This window comes from Artemia sp. Qi Xiang Cuo, chromosome 12 (assembly GCF_049724085.1).
Source record: "Artemia sp. Qi Xiang Cuo chromosome 12, ASM4972408v1, whole genome shotgun sequence".
NCBI classification, from domain to species: domain Eukaryota; kingdom Metazoa; phylum Arthropoda; class Branchiopoda; order Anostraca; family Artemiidae; genus Artemia; species Artemia sp. Qi Xiang Cuo.
In genome coordinates, this window is record NC_142805.1 from 45,368,134 (window position 1) to 45,388,291 (window position 20,158).

The 20,158-nt window shown below is 36.8% G+C and overlaps 1 protein-coding gene across 1 annotated transcript; it reads right to left on the minus strand.

Annotated features, from left to right (window-relative positions):
• Positions 1-388: 388 nt before the first annotated feature.
• Positions 389-15,004, minus strand: LOC148946175 (uncharacterized protein KIAA1143-like). The gene is made up of 2 exons (XM_089097842.1): positions 14,868-15,004; positions 389-607 (listed from the first exon to the last, which is right to left on the minus strand). The coding sequence occupies exons 1-2, from the start codon at positions 14,992-14,994 to the stop codon at positions 450-452; spliced, it is 285 nt and encodes a 94-aa protein (XP_088953968.1). The 5' UTR covers positions 14,995-15,004; the 3' UTR covers positions 389-449.
• Positions 15,005-20,158: the final 5,154 nt, after the last annotated feature.

The following is a 20,158-nucleotide window of genomic DNA, read 5'->3' on the forward strand; positions in this document are numbered from 1 at the left end:
GAAAATCAAACTTGCACTTTAACGGAAACGTCATCGCATTGGAGTGATATAAAATTACTAGCAAAGTAAAATGCTGCATAATTAGCTGCTATATTCAAAAACGGTTTAGCCAAAAATCGTGCTGATTGACACAAGTTCAAGTACATTAGTAAGAGTACTTGTGATGCACAAACATTGACATTCGTCCAATTGCAAAATTGTCATTTACTAATTTCACGTTCTCGCTGTTGATTTATTCCATGGGATAAACCAAATCGAAAAGAGAAAACTTTGACTGTAACCACTTTATTTACAGAGGACCACTAGTTTACTCTGGTTAATGGATTCCAGTCACGGATTCTTTCGTAAAAGTTTGATCCTATACACTAGTTCAAAAACAATATTGGTCTAAAAAACATATATACAAAAGCATTGTAACAAAAAATATACAATTCTTTCTCTGGCTATATCTAAGTCTCTTCGTCAACATCAAATGAGAGAGTTGGCTTTTTCTTGCTTTCTTTGGTACCTTTTTTGCTGTGATCATCTTTGTTATCAGGGGTTTCTTCAACCTTCCTTTTGTTTGTTGGTTTGCGAAACCTTATTTTCCCTTCGGCTGTTGTATAATCTAAAGTAAAACAAATAAATCTATAAGATAATAAGTGGACATAAGTATATGGTGATGGGTGACCCCAACAAACACATTTTAACATGTCAGATGATTTTTTAAGGTATGTGTATGGGGTCGAAAAGTCTTAAAAGGTGCATTTTAGAACATTACAACCCTTTTTTCGGAGTTCTTCAGACTAATCTTATTACCACTTTGAACAAATCTGGCACAATGACGGTACAAATTCATCAATCTCAAAACGAAACGTTAATCAAAATGAGGGATTATTCGTGGTAAGAAAAAAGCTGCAAATGTTTGCACCGAAGCCCTCTGCCAAGAACAGGAGACAAAACAAAAGAAAAGAATAATATGATTTTAAGGAAAGGATATGAAATAGGAACGAATAACAAAATAAAGCACCAGAAAAATATGATGCATAATTGAAACACGATTTCTGGAAACCAATAATACATATAACTTACAGACAAAAATTGCCGCAAGTTTAGAAACTAATTCTCACTGAGAAAACGAACATGTAACTTTTGTGATTAAAAATCCCAATTGTTGGGGCCAAGGCTTCATTTTGTGCCTTATTAGAGAGAGGGAGAGGTTAAGGGAAAGAATAACCTGAAGTTACAACCTGGAGAAGAATACCCCTCCAATCTCCAACATGGACAAAGCCTCAAGACGCCTCCCAACTTCTGAGAGGCAAACTCTAGAATCAAATATAAGATGTTATCTAACATCCTCTGTTCTTTAAGAGATATATTCCTTAAAAGGTACGTACATATAAGTAAAAAAAAGTCAGATCTTAATTCTTCAAGCACAAAACAAGGAATGAAATCTCACACAGCGAAATCGGGTGCCGCACTCATTCTTGAGGTAAGGAAGTGGCAGGGAGCAATTAACAGTGTTGCAATGACCATCTAATTGTGCGCACACCACCCCACCCCTTAAGTCAATTGCCCACAAAACCACACCACTTCTCATCACTAAAAGAAAAACGAATAAGTAACTTCAAAAATTATAACCACTCCATCACTATTTTCTTGATTTTTCCTATTCTTCTTGTCTAATAGGCTTGCCAATTGCCATGGTTACTTCGCACGGGTCCCTATCTGTTAAAAAACAACTATCATCAGAAGCATTCCTGAATAGGAGCCGTTCTGAGTTATTCTTGTTCTCAAAGTTTTTCATTCAATTGTCATGAAGAAACGGAGCTCTGGGGCATGGAGCGCAACCAGGGATTACTGAAGGTTAAGCTCTAGCAGATAATTAACCTCCACCCTTGGAGGCGATTTCAAGTCGGATAAAAAATACAATTTTCCATGTGGCAAGTTTAAAATTAATAATGGGAACTACAGATGAGTTCCAACATCCAAGGTACAGACATATAGGAAACAAATGCCACTAACACCTGAGGTTGAGAATAGGGTAAATAGCTCCAAGGTACAGTGTGGGGAGCCTTCGGCCCAAGCAGTTTGCAATCGCTTCGCCCCGGCAGTGCTGGTTGAATCTCCGGTTGAATCGCTTTTTCAACCGGTTGATGATGATCCGTCTGGATATAATTTTTGTGAAACTAGTGATTTCCGATTTCCTGTCCCGACAACTGTTTCAGATTTCATAAGCATTTTTTTTTTTGAGATTCTAGATATTTATAACTGTGGCATGCTCTTCTTATATAATTTTTTTTTAAGGAGGAAATGGAATTAGGTTAGGGCTAGTTTTGGGCGATAATCTGATAAAACGATATATCGGTATTTTTACTTTCGATAATCGATATATCGATTTTGATACTTCAGATCAGTTTTTTGCTCAGATTAACTCTTTGTTTTGCCAAAGTTCAATAACAAAAATTGTAATTAAAGAGTATTTTGCACAATTTTTTCTAAACTATAATAAAATACAAAAAAAACTGCGATTAGGCTAGATGAATCAATATCCTAAAAACCCAGATTTGGAATTACTCGGGCTCGGGATAAAGACAAACAAACTGCTGGCTATTATTGGTTATTCAAAATCAGTAACATGTCAATATTTTCCCCTGAGAATGGTTCTGTCTTTCAGTGATTACATTTTTTTTTTTTTTTTTTTTTTTTTTTTTTTTTTTTTTTTTTTTTTTTTAAGAGAAAGCATAGAGCAACATTAAAACTTGAGAGAACAGAAATTATTCCGTATATGAGGGGGTAACCCCTCCTCAATACTTCGGTATTCATGCCAAAGTTATTTGCATTTAAAAAAGTTCTTGCTCTAAATAAACCGCCCTTGTCTTTCAGGAGTTGTTCTTAACGAGTTGGGACAAAAGTCAAAAGTTAGCGTGAAGAGTGAGGTATTGAAGAAGGGACATCCTCCACCACACACGGGAAAATTTCTGTCCATTTTAAGTTTTAATGTTGCTCCTTATTCTTAGTTGAAAAAAATTGTTTTTTTTCAATTTCAGATGGTTTTTCAAATACTGCCGGAAAATATGCCTCTTCCCTCTATGCAAAATTCCATTTCCACGAAAATTACTCTTTGGAAAGTTCCCCCCACGTAAGATCCTCCTTTCCCCAGACAATTCCATCCCTGCTGAAAATTCCCGCCCAAAAATTTCTTGCGGACAATACCACCTGGAAAAATCTTTTTAGCCTAGGCTACTTTCATTTGAAAAAAGACTATTTTCTTGAATTTCTAGTCGCTTTTCCAATCATGCCGGAAATCCGGCATGATCCGCAAATCCATTTTCCACGGGAGTTTTCTCCCGTGGAAAACTCCCCATGGAGAATTTCTCCTGCAGAAAATCCCCCCATGGAAAAATCCCCCAAATAATTTCAACTTCTTTGAAAATTTTCCCCGGGCAATTTATCCAGAATTTCTCCGCAGGCGAAATTGAATTGGCAAAGAGAAAGTAAGTCAAATAAAAAGAATTCCGTAGAGGAATTCTGATAAATTCCCTAGTGTAAAGTTTCCCTTTAAAAGTTCCGATCCAGAGACTTCCCTCCCCACAGAAAATACTCCCCTTGGAAAATCTCACCCCACAGAATATTCCCCTTCCCCGAAAAATATATGTTCTTCCCAATAACAAAAAAATTCTTGAAGAATTAGGATAAACAGTCAAAATTTAGCGTAAAGAAAGGTTTTGAGGACAGGGCATCCCCCCTCATATACATAATATTTTTTTTAAGTTTTAATGTTGCTCTTTATTTTGAATTGAAAAATCACTTTTTTAAATTTCATTTCTGATCGTTTTTCAGATAATAATCTGCCTCTTCCCTCCATAGAAAATCCCACCCCCTTGTAAATTATCCTTGAAAAGTTCCTCTCGCATAAGATCCCCCTTCCCCCAGGAAATTCCATCCCCGCTGAAACTTACCCTTAAAAAATATCTTGCGGAAAATTCCACCTGAAAAATTCTTTTTAGCCTCCTTTCATTTGAAAATCTTGCTTTTCTTTTATTGTCTAATCGTTTTTCAAACCATACCGAAAATCCTCCCTCTGTGGAAATTATTCCTGTAAATTCTCTCCTCTTGTCCCAATAGAAAGTTTCTCTTTTGGAAAATTCTCTCGTGCCAACGTACCAATGGAAAGTTTCTCACGCGGAAACATCCCAAATGGAGAATTTTTCCCACGGAAAAATACCCCCAAAATTTCAACCCCTTTGGAAATTTTTCCCGGGCAATTTTCCCCGAATATATCCACATATAGAATTGAATTTACAAAAAGAAAGTAAGTCAAATAAAAGGAATTTCGTATAGGAATTCTGGTAAAATCCCAGTGTAAAGTTTCCCTTTGAAAGTTCATCCCCAGAACCCTCCCCGCGAAGAATTCTCCCCGAAAATGTCTGTGTTCCGATAATAAATACTATATGTAAAAACTAGGCAACTTTCATAACTTACAATCCTTTCCCACGGACTGTGGGGGGTCATGTCTTTCCCAGGGGCATAGTCATTAGACTTTTCAGCTATACTGATCAAAATGGCTATCTCAAAGTTTTGATCGGATCACTTGGGGAAAAAGGAGCTTGGGAGGCAGGGGGGGGGTATAGTTGCCTCAAATCTTTTTGGTCACAAAATAGGGAACTAGAACTTAAATTTCCAGTCGAATAATTTTTGCAGATGGAAGCTAGAAACTATTATAAAAGGCTTCTCTGATATGCTAAATCTCATGGTGCCATTTTTATTAACATTTGTTGACTTTTAGTTTCCACCCTTACTCGAAAATCTTGCAAGTTTTTGATGGTTACATAAATCTTGATGAATTTTATATATCTGGAATCAGCATAAAAAGCCAATTCTTTTGATGCATCTGTGTTGTCAAAATTCCGTGCTTTAGAGTTTCAGTTGCTACTGGGCAGAGTCACTCCTTACTTACAGTCACTCCTTACTTACAGTTCAGTACCATGAACTGTTTGATTAACTGATCAGGCTTTGAATCCACTCTCAGAAGGTTCACTAGTGGCGGGCATGGACATTAATTTTATGACTACTTGATATAAGTATTCCTGAGACCCATATTACGACACTTATACGACTTGATTAGATCAGTTTCTCTTGTAACCCTACTGAAAGACTTTCTATTGAAAATCTGGAGAGGTGTGACAAATGCGGCTGCTGGTGAAGCCTGTCTTGCATTGACTAGTGAAATTTCGTCATGTGATCCCCACAAACTGGCTTGATTCTGTAGTGGCTGAATCACAAGAACTGTCACGGTACTTGCATCTGTTAATGCATTTTCCAGCAAGTCCAAATTCATTTGAGAATATACAATTTCTTGAAACGTGGATAGAAGTATGTGGCAATCTTGACGAGTGTGATCTGAACAAGCCCTACAGGTCTAGAAGGCATTTTATCTAGCCAAGCCTTTCGGAGGTCCTCAGCAACATTTGAGAAAAGAGTCTACCCTCACTAAACGTAGTTTGGGTTTGAGAACGGGCTATGCCAATGGCTACAGCTATGTATGCTGTGTATCAGCATGTACGAGTCAATAGATTGAAGAAATTGTTCTTCTTCTTCTCGGTCATTTGTGAAACAATTTTCTTTGTTGGATCTCTTGTACTGGACGTTCACCGGTAAACACCAGAAAAAGCTAAAAACGTTCGAAAATACCCAAATATCGTTTGGATATCGATATTTATGTTTCGATAGTCGATATAGATATTTGGTCCAATAGATCGATGTATCGATACCCATTTTCTTCCAACACTAGTTAGGACTAGTATCGTCCAAGGTAGAGATCTTGTGCCACGCGGAAGCACAGGCTCAATAAGTTTCTTGGTAAGACTGGTATTTCAACTGGTGAAGCCTTCCTAATGGCCGCAAGTTAATCCTTTTAGACTAGCAGAGTTACAAATGTTTCTATGCCATCTACAAGTAAGCAAGAATCTGCAAAAAGACTGGCAGTGATTAACCCTTTTATCTTCAGTTTTACACTGATCTACCCTCACTAAACGTAGTTTGGGTTTGAGAACGGGCTATGCCAATGGCTACAGCTATGTATGCTGTGTATCAGCATGTACGAGTCAATAGATTGAAGAAATTGTTCTTCTTCTTCTCGGTCATTTGTGAAACAATTTTCTTTGTTGGATCTCTTGTACTGGACGTTCACCGGTAAACACCAGAAAAAGCTAAAAACGTTCGAAAATACCCAAATATCGTTTGGATATCGATATTTATGTTTCGATAGTCGATATAGATATTTGGTCCAATAGATCGATGTATCGATACCCATTTTCTTCCAACACTAGTTAGGACTAGTATCGTCCAAGGTAGAGATCATGTGCCACGCGGAAGCACAGGCTCAATAAGTTTCTTGGTAAGACTGGTATTTCAACTGGTGAAGCCTTCCTAATGGCCGCAAGTTAATCCTTTTAGACTAGCAGAGTTACAAATGTTTCTATGCCATCTACAAGTAAGCAAGAATCTGCAAAAAGACTGGCAGTGATTAACCCTTTTATCTTCAGTTTTACACTGATTTCTTTACAAAAAGGTTTTCTCACTATTGCAGATATTACACGAAAGTTTGCTCCTACTTCATCTGTTGGACAGAACAACCATGGAGACAGTGTAGCAGTTTTTTTTATTCTGCCAACTTACGATTTTTGGTTCTTGGGGAGGAGGGAGTTACCTTGAACACGCTTTGTTATTACTTCACGCTTTGGTAAGACAAACTATGGACACTTCATCGGCTAAATAATTATTTTTGATTTTCAGTACTTGGGGAGAGGGGGATCTTCTTAAATTAAATAAAACATAGCTGATTGCACTCCTTTTTTGTCTGCTACCTATGCTGAAAACTTCAAGAATATTGGTAAATTAGTTATTCTTTATAAGGATCTAGAGAAAGGCAGACGCTAATTCTAATTATTTAAATATCCTCTTTTCTATTCAAACAGAGATAGCTTTTGGAAGTTCTTCTCCAGTTTTTTGTTTATCTATGTTTCCTTCCTCTTTATACTGTTTTTGAATGTTTCTGTATATTTGAATTGCTATATTCTTTTTATTTAAGATTAAACTTAAGCCTATATAATCATCAAAATTGTGTGAACATGTTAACACCAGTTGAAAATGCAATTTATTTTTGAAACATAGCTGCAAACTCTGACAAAGGAGATATTGCGGTTTCCACTAGGTCTGCACAGGCACTGAAACTCGACGAGATCTTGTAACAGCACGTAAACTGTATAAAACTCAGACGATTAGGTCCTATATACCAAACTAGATGTGTCGTTGGTACATTATGTACAATCAGATGCAATAATTACCTGTTATCATCAAAAGCATACTGCTCAGACATGTTATACAGCGCCCAGGCAAGTACCTGATTCACCAGTCATTCCGATTTATGCCCCCTTCCCACTGGGAGAAACACCAAGGAGGTCAAACTGAATTCTGGTACGCCACGATAAAGGAAGACCACAAGCCTTAGGGTGTAAAATGAATACAAATGGGACAAACCAGGGTTGGAAAGCATCTGCCCCAAAACAAAAAGAATTCAAAATTCGAAACATATGTGCTGAATTATATCTCATTGGTTTTTAACAAGAAACAACAACTATTGGTACCAGTGGGTTCATCAGTTGTCCTTATTAAAACTGACAAGTATGTCCAACGATACCTGTACGGTAAAGAGGGGACTTTAAGGGTAAGATTCTTTCCAATTTCTACTAATTTCCAACTGCTGCTACTCAGCATCTGCTTGCTTCCTGCATTTTGCTTGGTTTCTGTATTCTGCTGTGCTTTGCTCATATTGTCTCTTTGAAATGTCTACCAGGAGCCAATCTGCTGCTACTAATTCTAGGCCTGCTAACCCAAGTAATCCTGCCATTACTACGCCTGAGATTCAGACAGATATTACTAATTTGAAGAAGATGGCAAAGTCCATTGAAGAAAATGTCGTTAAATCCCTGCTTACTACTGTTACAAAGAGCATTGAGTCACAAGTTCAATCCCTTGGTCTGCCTATGAAAGGTGACAAAGTTGACCTTAATTTGGCAGTAAAGGACCTGGTGTCAGGCTCCTCTCAGGAAGACATTAAACAGATGATCAGTACACAGCTTCAAGCAATAGAATTTTCAGGTAACATTGCAGACATTGAAAAAAAGCTTGCTCACCATGTTGCTGCTCAAACTGATATTTAAGCAGCAAGAATTAAAAAATCATCTCATTGTATTTGGATTACCAGAGGATAGTACATTTGACAACCCTGAACCTAAGTTTTTGTCATTTTGCCAAGATAAGTTTCCTGGCATTAGTCTTTTGAACAGTGACATTGTGTTTGTGAAACGTATTGGAAAACAAGTTGGTAATAAAAATCGAAAAGTTATTATTGAGTTCTGCAACCTGAGAGCACGTTTCTTGCTTCTCAAAAATAAAAAGGACCTGAAAGGATCTGGTGTGGTCATTAATGAGCCTTTGACTAAACCTAGGCTTACCTTACTTTCACAAGCTAAAGCTCATTGTGGCAGGAATAATGCATGGGCTGTGAATGGTGATATTTTTGTTAAAAGCGGAAGTAGGGTACTCAAAATATCATCCATTGGTGACGTTAATGCCCTTCCTGTTTTGCAAGAATCTTTTGCCAGTATTGTTTCAGAATGACTAGTGCTGCTTAACATAACTCTTCTCTTTACAACAAAATTTCATCTGCTTAGTTATTTTTTTGCCAACTTTTCTTTTTTTCTCTTTGGCTTGCTCTTTTTCCCTTGTCATCAAAATTATTACATGCAGTTTGTTTTTTTAACTTATTTTCAATGCTGTTTTCTTCCTGTCTACATTAATTTAGCTTTATCTGTTTCACCACTTTTCCTAATATTGCATAATAAAAATGAATGATACTCAAGATTCTTTATGTTTCCTAACTAAACTTTGTTCTAATTTCAGTGTGTTTTCATTCACCTTTTGTTTCTAGTGATGATAGTGAAACTGATCCTCTGTTAAAATCTCTTCATCAGTCTGATTGTTGTTACCATTCTTATCAACATTATTTTGAAAAAGTGCTGCCTTCAATGTCTTCTGTTAAAAACTTTAATCTGTTTACTTTGAATGTGCAAGGTTTAAGGTACAAATGGGATAATGTTCTGCAATATATTGGTGGTATCAACTACCCTTATGATGTAGTAGGTCTCACAGAGACCTGGCTGTCTTCAAGTGATGATATGTCTGTGTATGACATACCAGATTTTACTGCATACCACTCAACTAGATCTCTAACTAAGTGCTCTGGTGGTATATCCCGTTTTGTCAGAAGTAATCTTAATGTTGTGAGACGTTCAGATCTTGAGAAGATTTTTGACCCAGTCATAAATAATAGAAGTGTGTATGCTTTGATTGTTGACCTGTCATGTGATACAGTAAGTTGTGACACTATTTGTTTATTTTATAAGCCCCCACCTTTCCCAGTTACGAAATTTTCTGAATTAATTGATAAAATGTACTCAGTTGATAAGCTTGCTTCAAGAAATGTTTTTATGCTTGGAGACTTTAACTGCAATTTATTGAAAATTGGGTGTGATAATGAGTCTGACTGTTTTTTTTAATCTATTTCTTGCTCTGGCCTTCTTCCTTGCATTTTCTTTCCTACTCGTGTTGATCCAGTCAGATCTTCTGCAACTCTGATTGACAACATTTTTCTGTCTTCCAGTAATGATATTAAATTTTCATCTGGTATTATTTTCTCTGATATTCCTGACCATTCTCCAGTATATTGTTTTGTCCCCAAATTAATAACGCTCAGCCAAGAAGATTCCAGAGGTGAGTTTAATTCAAGAATTTATAGTCAGAGCACTGTTCATAACCTTATGTCTGATCTTAGTGCTATTGATTGGTGTTCAGCAATGATTTCTGATGATGTTAATAGGGCTTCAGCCTCATTAATAAGTCGGCTGACAACACTAATTGAAAAAAATTTTCCTCTTGTAAAATCTACAAGTAAATATAAACCCAAGATGCCTTGGATGTCTCCTAGTCTTGTGAGATCAACAATTCAGAAGTCAGAGCTTTTTAAGCTGGCTTGCAAAAGCCTTGATCCTGATGATTTATCAAACTATAAGCATTATAAGAATGTACTAACATCAACAATTAGACTAGCTAAGAAGAATTATTTTTTGTTGAAAATTCAGGAATGCAAAGGTAATTTACAGAAAGTTTGGAGTGTAGTTAATGAAGCTTTATCTCGTAGGAAACAATCAAAGAAACAGCCTTCAAGAATGCAGCTAGTTCAACTATTGAAAAAGCAGCTGTACCTAGTGCCTTCAACTCTTACTTTACCACCCTACAAACTGTTAAGACCCCCTCCTTTCCTAAACTAGGTAAATCTTCACCAGCTGAGAGAAGTATTTTTCAAACTCCTTGTACAAGCATAGAGTTCTGTGATTTTATTTCTTCTTTAAGTAGTAGTAACCGAGCTGATGCACTTGAACTAAAAACCCATGAGCTTAAGTCTGTTTCTTTTTATGTTGTTGGACCGCTTATCCATATTTGGTTAATATAAAGGGTTAAAAAGTTCAATTCACCTGATGGCTGGTGGAAAAATCCGGAAGTAAGGTTACAGTTAATCAACGATGTCACTGAATTAACTGAATTTAATGCAGAAAGGCATAAACCAAATAGGTGTTAACAGGTTGAACTCTGGTTGAAGACTGCACTTCTATCTGGAACGATCTTCTTGGAGATATTATCTGCACATCCCTCTGTTGACTCCGTTTTATTTTGCATGGGCCATGTGCATGTGAAGGGCCAAAGCCGCCGCTGTGTGACACTGCTTCCTCAGAAACAGAATCTCTGAAACCCAAAAGCCGAGCCCCCTTCATTCAATTAATAAAATTAGCTCGCCAGCGCATACTCATCCTTTTTTATCCCAAATCCTCCCTGCTCACTCAAAAAACTTCCACCGTTACCACCCAGAAAAAAACCCATATTCCCAAAAAAATCTCTTCCATCGTAACGCTTAAGCTAACCCCTACCAAGTTGAACCTTCTGATAATACCACCATCTCGTTTCCCTCCCTTATTGCCCAACCTCCGACCCATGGGTTTAATCCCTTGTGCCCACCCTTCCAGGGTGACTCAGGTCTGACAACTTTTGCATTTAATAATTGTTGTTCTCACTATCCAAGTTTAGCCCCCGTCAAGAATTCCACTAGAACCTCTGACCGCATCTGTGACATAAAAAAGTTAAGTATAAAAACGGTACCTTCACAAGTCGCTTTTGATTCCCCCAACTTTTGTAGAGCAACGCTGAAAGCCTTAACTTTGAAAAACTCAATGAATTAGACACCCTTTCTAAAACATATAGATTATATCTAATTGCTATTACTAAAGTTCAAGCTCAAAATTTGCACATGTTAAAGATTGACAATTTTTCTCAATTTATTAAACTGAGACCTGAAAACCACCTTCTGGGTAAGAAAGGTGGTGGAATTCTGTTCTTTATCCGTAATGATTTATATCAAAGTAAAGTCTCAAGTACTAGTGTGAATCCCTTTGATGATGATATATATCTGTTTGTTCGACCTCAAGTTTTGCCACGTCCTATAAATTTAATTGTCCTTTGTTGTTTTTATTACTCCCCTAAGCGGATATCCTCTGAGACAATAAATTTTATTGAAAAATTTCATGCAAGTGCTGACTTTGTACAATCAAAATACCCAGATACAGGAATTTTCCTGATGGGTGACGCAAACGATATAAGACTTGATTCTACATGTAACGCTTTTAATTTAAAACAGGCCGTTAATGTCCCTACTACTAAAGGCAATACTACTCTTGATTTAATTTGCACTAATCTTTCGAAGTTTTACAAACCCGTCTCCACTCTGCCCCCCCCCCCCTAGGGGGTAGTTAACACATTAGCCTTTTCCTATATCCGCTGGCTAAAGTTAAACAGTCGTTTTCTATAAAAGAAACCGCCTATAGACCTCTCACTGACTCAGGACTTTTCAGTTTTGGCTCCTGGATTACTACTGAAAATTGGTCCACTGTATATCACACAAATGACGTTGACTACATGGCTCTTTCCCTCCAAAATCTATTGAGGAGTAATTATGAATTCCACTTGCCTGAGAAAAAATTTAAAACATGTTCTACAGATAAGCCTAATGCTACTGAGTCTTTTAAAAAACGTATAAGAAAAAAATCAATTTTCTCAAAGCAGGTCCCATTACTGAGGCTAATAGTCTAAGGAAGTTCCTAAAAAAAAATTAAGAAAAGCAGCTTCTAATTATTATAATAATAAAGTCAAAGATCTATATTCTAACAAGCCCAAGCAATCCTAGAGAAAAATTAAGGATATGTGCAAAAAAAGTCTTTCCGGAATTGATGTTAATTTCCCTGAACCCCCTACTAAGACTGCCAGAGATCTGAACTTGTATATTGCTGTTACCATACAAAGTTTCCCCCCGGTCACTGGCTTAAGTCCGACTATTCCTCACAATACGTCATTCCCCTTTATTTCTCCCTCTGATGTTATAAACAAAATTCTTAAGCTTAGAAAATCATGTATTTGTCCCTTAGACATCCCAGTTGACTTAATTAAAGCCTTTTCGGACAAAATTGCTGAGCCTTTATCAAATATTTTCAACCACGTCACAAAATTTGGTAAATTCCCATGTTGCTGGAAACAAGGTTTTATAAAACCTGTCCCTAAAAAATGCACCAGTCTGACTTTTGCCAACATTCGCCCCATTACACTCACTTCTGTTTTTTCCAAACTTTATGAAGGTTTCCTCTATGACTAGCTTAAGGATAAAATTTGTCTGCGTATTGACACCCGGCAGTTTGGTAACTTAAAAAAAACTTCCACCACTCATTACCTTGTGCACTTAATGCATACCATTGTGAGTAACCTTGATAAACCAAATTTCTGGCTGAACCTTGTCTTAGTTGATTTACAAAAAGCTTTTGACCTGGTTGACGACACCATACTAATTCGTTCACTACTGGTTAACTTTAAAATTGATCCTTTGTTAGTAAATATTGTTATATCGTTTCTTTCAAATAGATCCCAATTAGTTAAATACAAAAATATTTTCTCTAACCCCCTCCCTATATATTGTGGAAGTCCTCAAGGAATCTTATTGGGACCACTTTTATTTCTAGTCATGATTAACGATATTGTTAAGGAATTCCCCCAAAGGTGGAAATACGTGGATGACTTGACGATCCTCGAAGTAGGTCACAGGAATATTAAAAGTGACCCCCTTGAAATTCTATCCCACATTTTGGATGAAGCTAAGAACCTAAATATGAAAGTAAATTCCACTAAATCAAATATAATGACGATAAATTTCTTGAAATCTATTCCCGCATTTCATGTCCCTTTCCCCCCAGACATTTCTGTGTCTTCCTTTAAATTACTTGGGGTTACAATTTCCTCTAATTTAAAGTGGGATATCCACGTGAAAGATATTGTCCGCGGAGCTAATGCGTCCATGTCTCTCCTTAAGCTCTTGAATAAATTTAACATCCCCCCATCCCATTCTTTAAGGATTTATACTTCCTTTGCCCGCCCGCATCTTGAATATGCTTGTCCAGTTTGGCATCCTGGCATCTCTCGTGATGAATCAGATAAAATTGAATCTATTCAAAAAAGAGCCCTAAGAATAATTTTTAAAGTAAACTTTGGTACCAGATTCACTCCGTCTAAAAAATGTCAAGCTGGAAACTCTTGAGCACAAGTGAGAAACGCTCCCCGTTTCGCAAAAAAATGCAACAATAAACCCTCGCACGGACAACATTTTCACCAAAAGACACTCCCCATCCAGACACCGCCTGCCACGTACTGTCTCTGAACCCATCCCTATCTTGTCCCCCATCCGTTGTTCTACCTCCAGATATAAAAAACCTTTCTCCTCTTCATTACTGATCAAATAAACCACTAGTTTTTTTTTTTTGTTTTTTTTTTACTGGTGATACCCATGCTGGTGTCCGTTTGGCTCTTCCGTTCCCTCCCCTGTTTATATATTATGTTTTGAACCTTTTTAACATTATTTTTATCTAAATTTTCTGTTTTGGTTTTGTTTTAATTTGTGCCTTTTTAACTTTCTTACATTTGACACTTTTTGTTTTTTAGACTAATGAATGGCTTTGCCTTTCTGATATTGTTGTTTTTGGCATTGCTTAGCCAGTTTTTTAGTTGTCGTGCTATTTCTATGTCTTTTTTTATTATATGATTCCGAAATGCGAATTCGGCCCTTCGGGGCTTGTGATAGTCATTTTTCGAAATAAATATCTTATCTTACTTTATATAGTTTTTTTTCTTTTTTCCTCTCTCATTATGTTGAATGAGATTCGAACCCCGCTGTTTAATAATATTATTAATGGTTTTGATTTTTAATAAATTACAGGACATTTTCAGTTCGGATAAAATTAAGTCAAAGGTTATTGTGTAGCAGTTGTTTTTTTTTTTTTTTTTTTTCTCGCAATGTGTTTATATTGTATTTTTTTTCCTTCCCTGATTTGTTTTGTGTGGATTTTGTGATTGATACGAGGTCCTCTACAAGTTATGCTTCTTGGGACCTCTAGCGCTTAAGTGTATTTACGTTTTTATTGTAGTATTTAATAAATTGAATTGAATTGAATAGCAGAATACGGTTCAGTGTATTCTTGGTGCCAAGTTGGGCTGAACAGCCAGTGCTTTGTCTCAAGTAAAAGGAAATATATATACCACTAAATTGCCTGAAAGACCGTATTTATAGTCACTAGCCTTCTTTATTAAATATAGTTATACTAATGTCATATTCCCTCTCCATATGGATCAATGATATACACACTCAAAAATAGCAATTGTACACGAATAATAATTACCTTCTTTTTCTTTTCTATCTTTTTCTAGCTTCTCAGCCTCTTCTTGAGTCAAATCACCTGATTTTAACACGACTATTGTTGGCTTATCATCCTCTTTTTCCTCAAAATCCTCATCTGTTTCCAGCATTTCCCTCTACAGATGAACAATAAATATGATAAAAAAGAAAGAAAAAGGATAAACTAACTAAGAGGAACCACCTACAACACTCTATATCCCTTGCTATTTCGATTATCACATGAGAAGTTTAGAGGCCAATCCAACCAAGTTCACGCAACAAGAAGTAGTGACAATTCGATAAGAAGGTTTACTGCTTTTTTGTCTTAATACACCAAGGTGGAAAAACCTCTTAGGTTTTGGTACATGGTTATGTGCTAAAGCAAACACTACGTTTTTAAGTGCAATTATAAACACTTATTCAAATTTGCTCATAAAAAAAACATTTAGTCATCAAAGGAAAAACTGTTTCCTGTATTATTTTTCTGGTATCAACCTACTTTTCAAAGGAATTTTCTCGTTATAGGCAGCGCCGCGGCGCTGCCTAATTAAAGAGCGAAGTGGCTTCCAAGTATTATTTACTTATTTTTACTTTCCCCGGGTTACTTGTCATCCTCAAAGACAAAATTTCCGGACCTTTCAACTACGATGAACGAAATGACAATCTCAAAATTTTGATTGGATGACTCTGGGGAAATGATAGGCGTAAGGAGGGGGCTGGTTAACCTCCAATCACATCCGACTATTAAAAAGGGTACTAGTCCTTTCAATTTCCGATCCAATGAGTCCATTTCGAAGTTTCCGCGACAAATTCATCTATACGAAGTGGCCTGGTCTAAAACCAACAAATAAATAATACATTATTTTGATAGTTGAAGTAGCAGCAGTAATAGTAGTAGTAAATGTAGCAGTGACACTAGCATTGGTAATAGCATACCCATATTGCCTTTTGGTCAATTGATCTTCCCCATTAAACATTTTCTGAAAGTTCAAATTTAATACTCCAATCCATTTTTGAGAGACACTCTTTTGACAATGTGCATGCACATAGTGTCTTTTGATTTGATTCAAATTTCCCCTCAATATTTTAAATGCAGTACTGTCGTTGTAGTTATTTTTAGTGGTGGAAGAAGTAACAATGGTAGTAGTAGTAGCAGTAAAGTACAATAATTACCTTTTAGTTTAACTGATCATCTCCTGTATCATTTCCTGAAAGTTTCAAATTTGTACACTCAGACATTCCTTAGTTACGCCCTTTTGACAGCCCCTGTACACATAAAGTGTTTTGATTTAGTTCAACACTCCCCTCAACCTTCTCTGAAAACCCTTTGTCTTTTTGGAAAGTAAAAGGGCTGTGAGGGGATTGAAGTCCTTAAAGACATTATTACAGGATCTTTGAACAACGCTAAGGAGAATAGACGTCTCAAAATTTTGATTGGATGTTTCTTTCGGAAAATCATGGTCGTAGGAGGGGGGACTGGTTGACCTCAATCACTTTTGACTCTTAAAAAGAGCCCTATAACTTCCAATTTCCAATTAAATGAGCCCTATCCAAAGTTTATACGACAACCCATTCCATAAAAACCTCATATGCCTTCGGGGCATAACTTACAAACCTTGCCCTCAGGTTCTATTTCAAAGGCTTTTTTATATGATTTTTAGACATGGCCCTTGCCCTGAGGGCCATGGGGGGGTTGTCATCCCCAAAGACATAGTTACTGGTTGCCCTCTAATAACTTTCAACTATTAAAAAGGGCTCTAGAACCTTAAATTTCAGATCCAATGAGCCCCCTCCGAGGTTTATACGACCAACCTTTCTGTAAAAAACCTTATATGCCCCCGGGGCATAACTTAAAACCCTTGCCATGTGGGCTGTGTGTGTGTGTGTGTGGGGGGGGGGGTTGTAATCTTAAAAAACATAATTACTAGACCTTGCAACTACTCTGAGAAAAATGGATATCTAAAGGTTTTGATTGGATGTATTTGGGGAAATGATGGGCGTGGGGGAGGGGGAGGAGCTGGTTGCCCTCCAATCACTTTTGACTAATAGAAATGACAATAGAACTTGCAATTTCCAATCGAATGAGCCCCATTCAAAGTTTCTACGACAAATCCTTCTATATGGAGCGAAGTTACCTGGTCTAAAACAGTTTGCCCACATCAATCTTTACTTTAGCAGCGCTCTTGCGCTGCCTATGATCTTAGACTATTTTTTGACAAATGGCTATCTCAAATTTTCCATCAGATGCATTTCGGGAAAATATGGCCTGTGGGGGAGGGGGGAAGCTACCCTCTGACCACTTTGACTCTCAAAAAGGGCACTAGAACTTCTGATTACGAATCCAATGGGCGCCCTCCGATGTTTATACGACAACCATTTCTATAAAAACCTTATATGCCCCCGTGTATAACTTGCAACCCTTGCTCTGAGAACTGTGGGAGAGTTGTCATCATCAAAGATATAATTCCCGGACCCTTGAACTACGCTGAAAAAAATGACTATCTCAAAATTTTGATTCTTATAGAAATTAACTGAAATTTTTTTCCACAAAATAAGTTTTTCAAAGAAAAGTAAAGAACTCCATTAAACCTAAATGAGCAAAAATAGAAACGAATAATCTACCAGGTATAAAACTGCCACAAATCAGCATCGATAAATAAATGAAACCCAAAACGAATAGAAATTACAATAAATAACCGAGTCAAACTCAAAACGAGCAGATATTAACATGAGTAGGGCTGAAAATCCCTATGCCCTCCCAAGGCCAGAATATAATTTGCACTTTACTGAAAAAAATACAAATAAATATGCATTGTCAGTTTAATATACATATGCTGATTATGCTCATTAGATGCCTTAGATGTGGTTATCAAGAAGCAGAACATAAAACTAGCTCATCGAGCCTTCAATTTCTCGCTTCCTCCAAACATCTTATCCTTCTTTGATCTAGCATCACCAAGTACCAGACTTTGCTTTGGAGGTCTGTTCACCAATTTCGGCTGCCTAAAAGGGTATCCTCAGCAGCTCAGAGGTCACCAATTTATAGAGCAATTGCTCTTTGGAACTCTATTCCCAGTGAACTTTCTCTTGTCAAAAACTCTTCTTCCCTTTGCAGAAAAATATTCTGTAAGGCTTGAAGTAATTTCGTTTTTTCTTTATTTCTTTATTCATTTTGCTTTGTCTATTTTTTCCGCTTTACTTTATATAGTTTTTTTTTCTTTTCTCCTCTCTTATTATGTTGAATGAGATTCGAACCCCGCTGTTTAATAATATTATTAATGGTTTTGATTTTTAAAAAATTACAGGAAATTTTAATTTCGGATAAAATTAAGTAAAAGGTTATTGTGTAGCAGTTGTTTTTTTTTTTTTTTTTTTTTTTTTTCTCGCATTGTGTTTATATTGTATTTTTTTTTCTTCCCTGATTTGTTTTGTGTGGATTTTGTGATTGATACGAGGTCCTCTACAAGTTATGCTTCTTGGGACCTCTAGCGCTTAAGTGTATTTACGTATTTATTGTAGTATTTAATAAATTGAATTGAATTGAATAGCAGAATACGGTTCAGTGTATTCTTGGTGCCAAGTTGGGCTGAGCAGCCAGTGCTTTGTCTCAAGTAAAAGGAAATATATATACCACTAAATTGCCTGAAAGACCGTATTTATAGTCACTAGCCTTCTTTATTAAATATAGTTATACTAATGTCATATTCCCTCTCCATATGGATCAATGATATACACACTCAAAAATAGCAAGATCCAATGATCTGAACGTTTCCTTAGATATTATTTTCAATAACATAAGCCTTAGTAATACTCACTACAGAAGTAGTAGTTCTAGTGATAGTAGTGGTAGTAGTAATAGTATTTTCGGAAGCAGTAGAAGCAACAGTAGTTGTAATAGTAGCATTAGGAGTAGAGTTAATAGTCATAGTAGTCTTAGCTGTAGTAGCAGTAGCAGTAATAATAATAGTAGCAGTAGTAGTAGTTGTAGGAGTAGAAGCAGTAGTATTATGATGCAAATATTATCTTTTGGTTAGTTCAACATCCCCCACAACAAGCGTTGTTAGTTTTAATTTCACATTCAAAAATGTTTTTAAGATATTACTGATATACCCTTTTGACAACCTGCATATGAATGGCAGATTGTCAGCCATTCCTCATACTCAGTCATTCCTGTTTTGCACCCTTTTGACAACCCATATACACATAACATGTTTTTATTTAGTTCAACCATGCCCCTAGCATTCCCTGAAAGACACATCTTAATGTTCTTCATATTTTTGGGAAAGTAGAAGTCAAACATGCATACCTTTTTCAATAACATATACTATATGTAAACCATGAACAAATTGTATAGCTTACAGCCTTTGCCAGGAGATCTTGGGGAGGGGGAGGTTGACATCCCCAATCGCATAGTTACTGAACCTTTCAACAATGCTGAAAGAAGGATGACTCAAAACTTTGTTTGGATGTTTGTTTTGGGAAATGAGAGGCATGGGGGGGGAGGGGAGACATGGTGGTTGCTCTCAAATCCCTTTGGCTCTTAAAAAGGGCACTATAACATCAATTTCAAAATCAAATGAGACCCTTGTAAATTTAATATGACAGTCCATTCCATGAAATCTTATATGCCACCCAGGGCATAACTTAAAGCCCTTGCCCCAGGGCTCTGGGGGGTTGTGTCAACCCTGGAGGCCTCGTTATATTTTCTTTGGACTATTTTAAACAGAATTGCCATTGAACTATTTCAATCAGATGCATTTGGTGAAAAAAGGGGTAGTTGGGGGGGGGACTAGTTGACCTCCATCACTTTTGACTTAAAAGGGAACTAGAACTTCCAATTTCAACCAAATGAGCCACCTCTAAGGCTTATACAACCATCCCTTCCATAAAAATCTTAAATGCCCCAGGGGTGTAACTTATAACCCTCGCCCTCAGGCTCTGGTGGTTTGTATCAACCCTAAAAGGCTTTTTATATGATCTTTGGAATATTTTCAATAAAAGGACTTTCTAAAAATTTATATTGGATTCATCTCGGGAAAGCATGAAGTGTATGTGGCGGGGGGGGGGGGTAGCTACAATCTGATCAGTCTGACTCTTAAAAAGGGCACTAGGACATCTGATTACCAATCCAAAGAGTCCCCTCCAAAGCATGTATAACCATCCTTTCTATAAGAACCTTATATACTCCCAGGGTAAAACTTACAACCCCTTCCCAAAGAGCTGTGGGTGTGGGGGTGTCCTCCTCAAACATAATTTCCAGACCCTTTAACTACAATTTGCCCTCTGATCACTTTT

Excerpts from the sequence above, each read along its gene's own strand:
- LOC148946175 (XM_089097842.1), bottom strand. The coding sequence starts at position 14,994 with ATGCTGGAAACAGATGAGGATTTTGAGGAAAAAGAGGATGATAAGCCA. Across the intron at positions 608-14,867 it reads AGATAGAAAAGAAAAAGAAG|ATTATACAACAGCCGAAGGG; the intron begins GTAATTATTATT and ends GTTTTACTTTAG.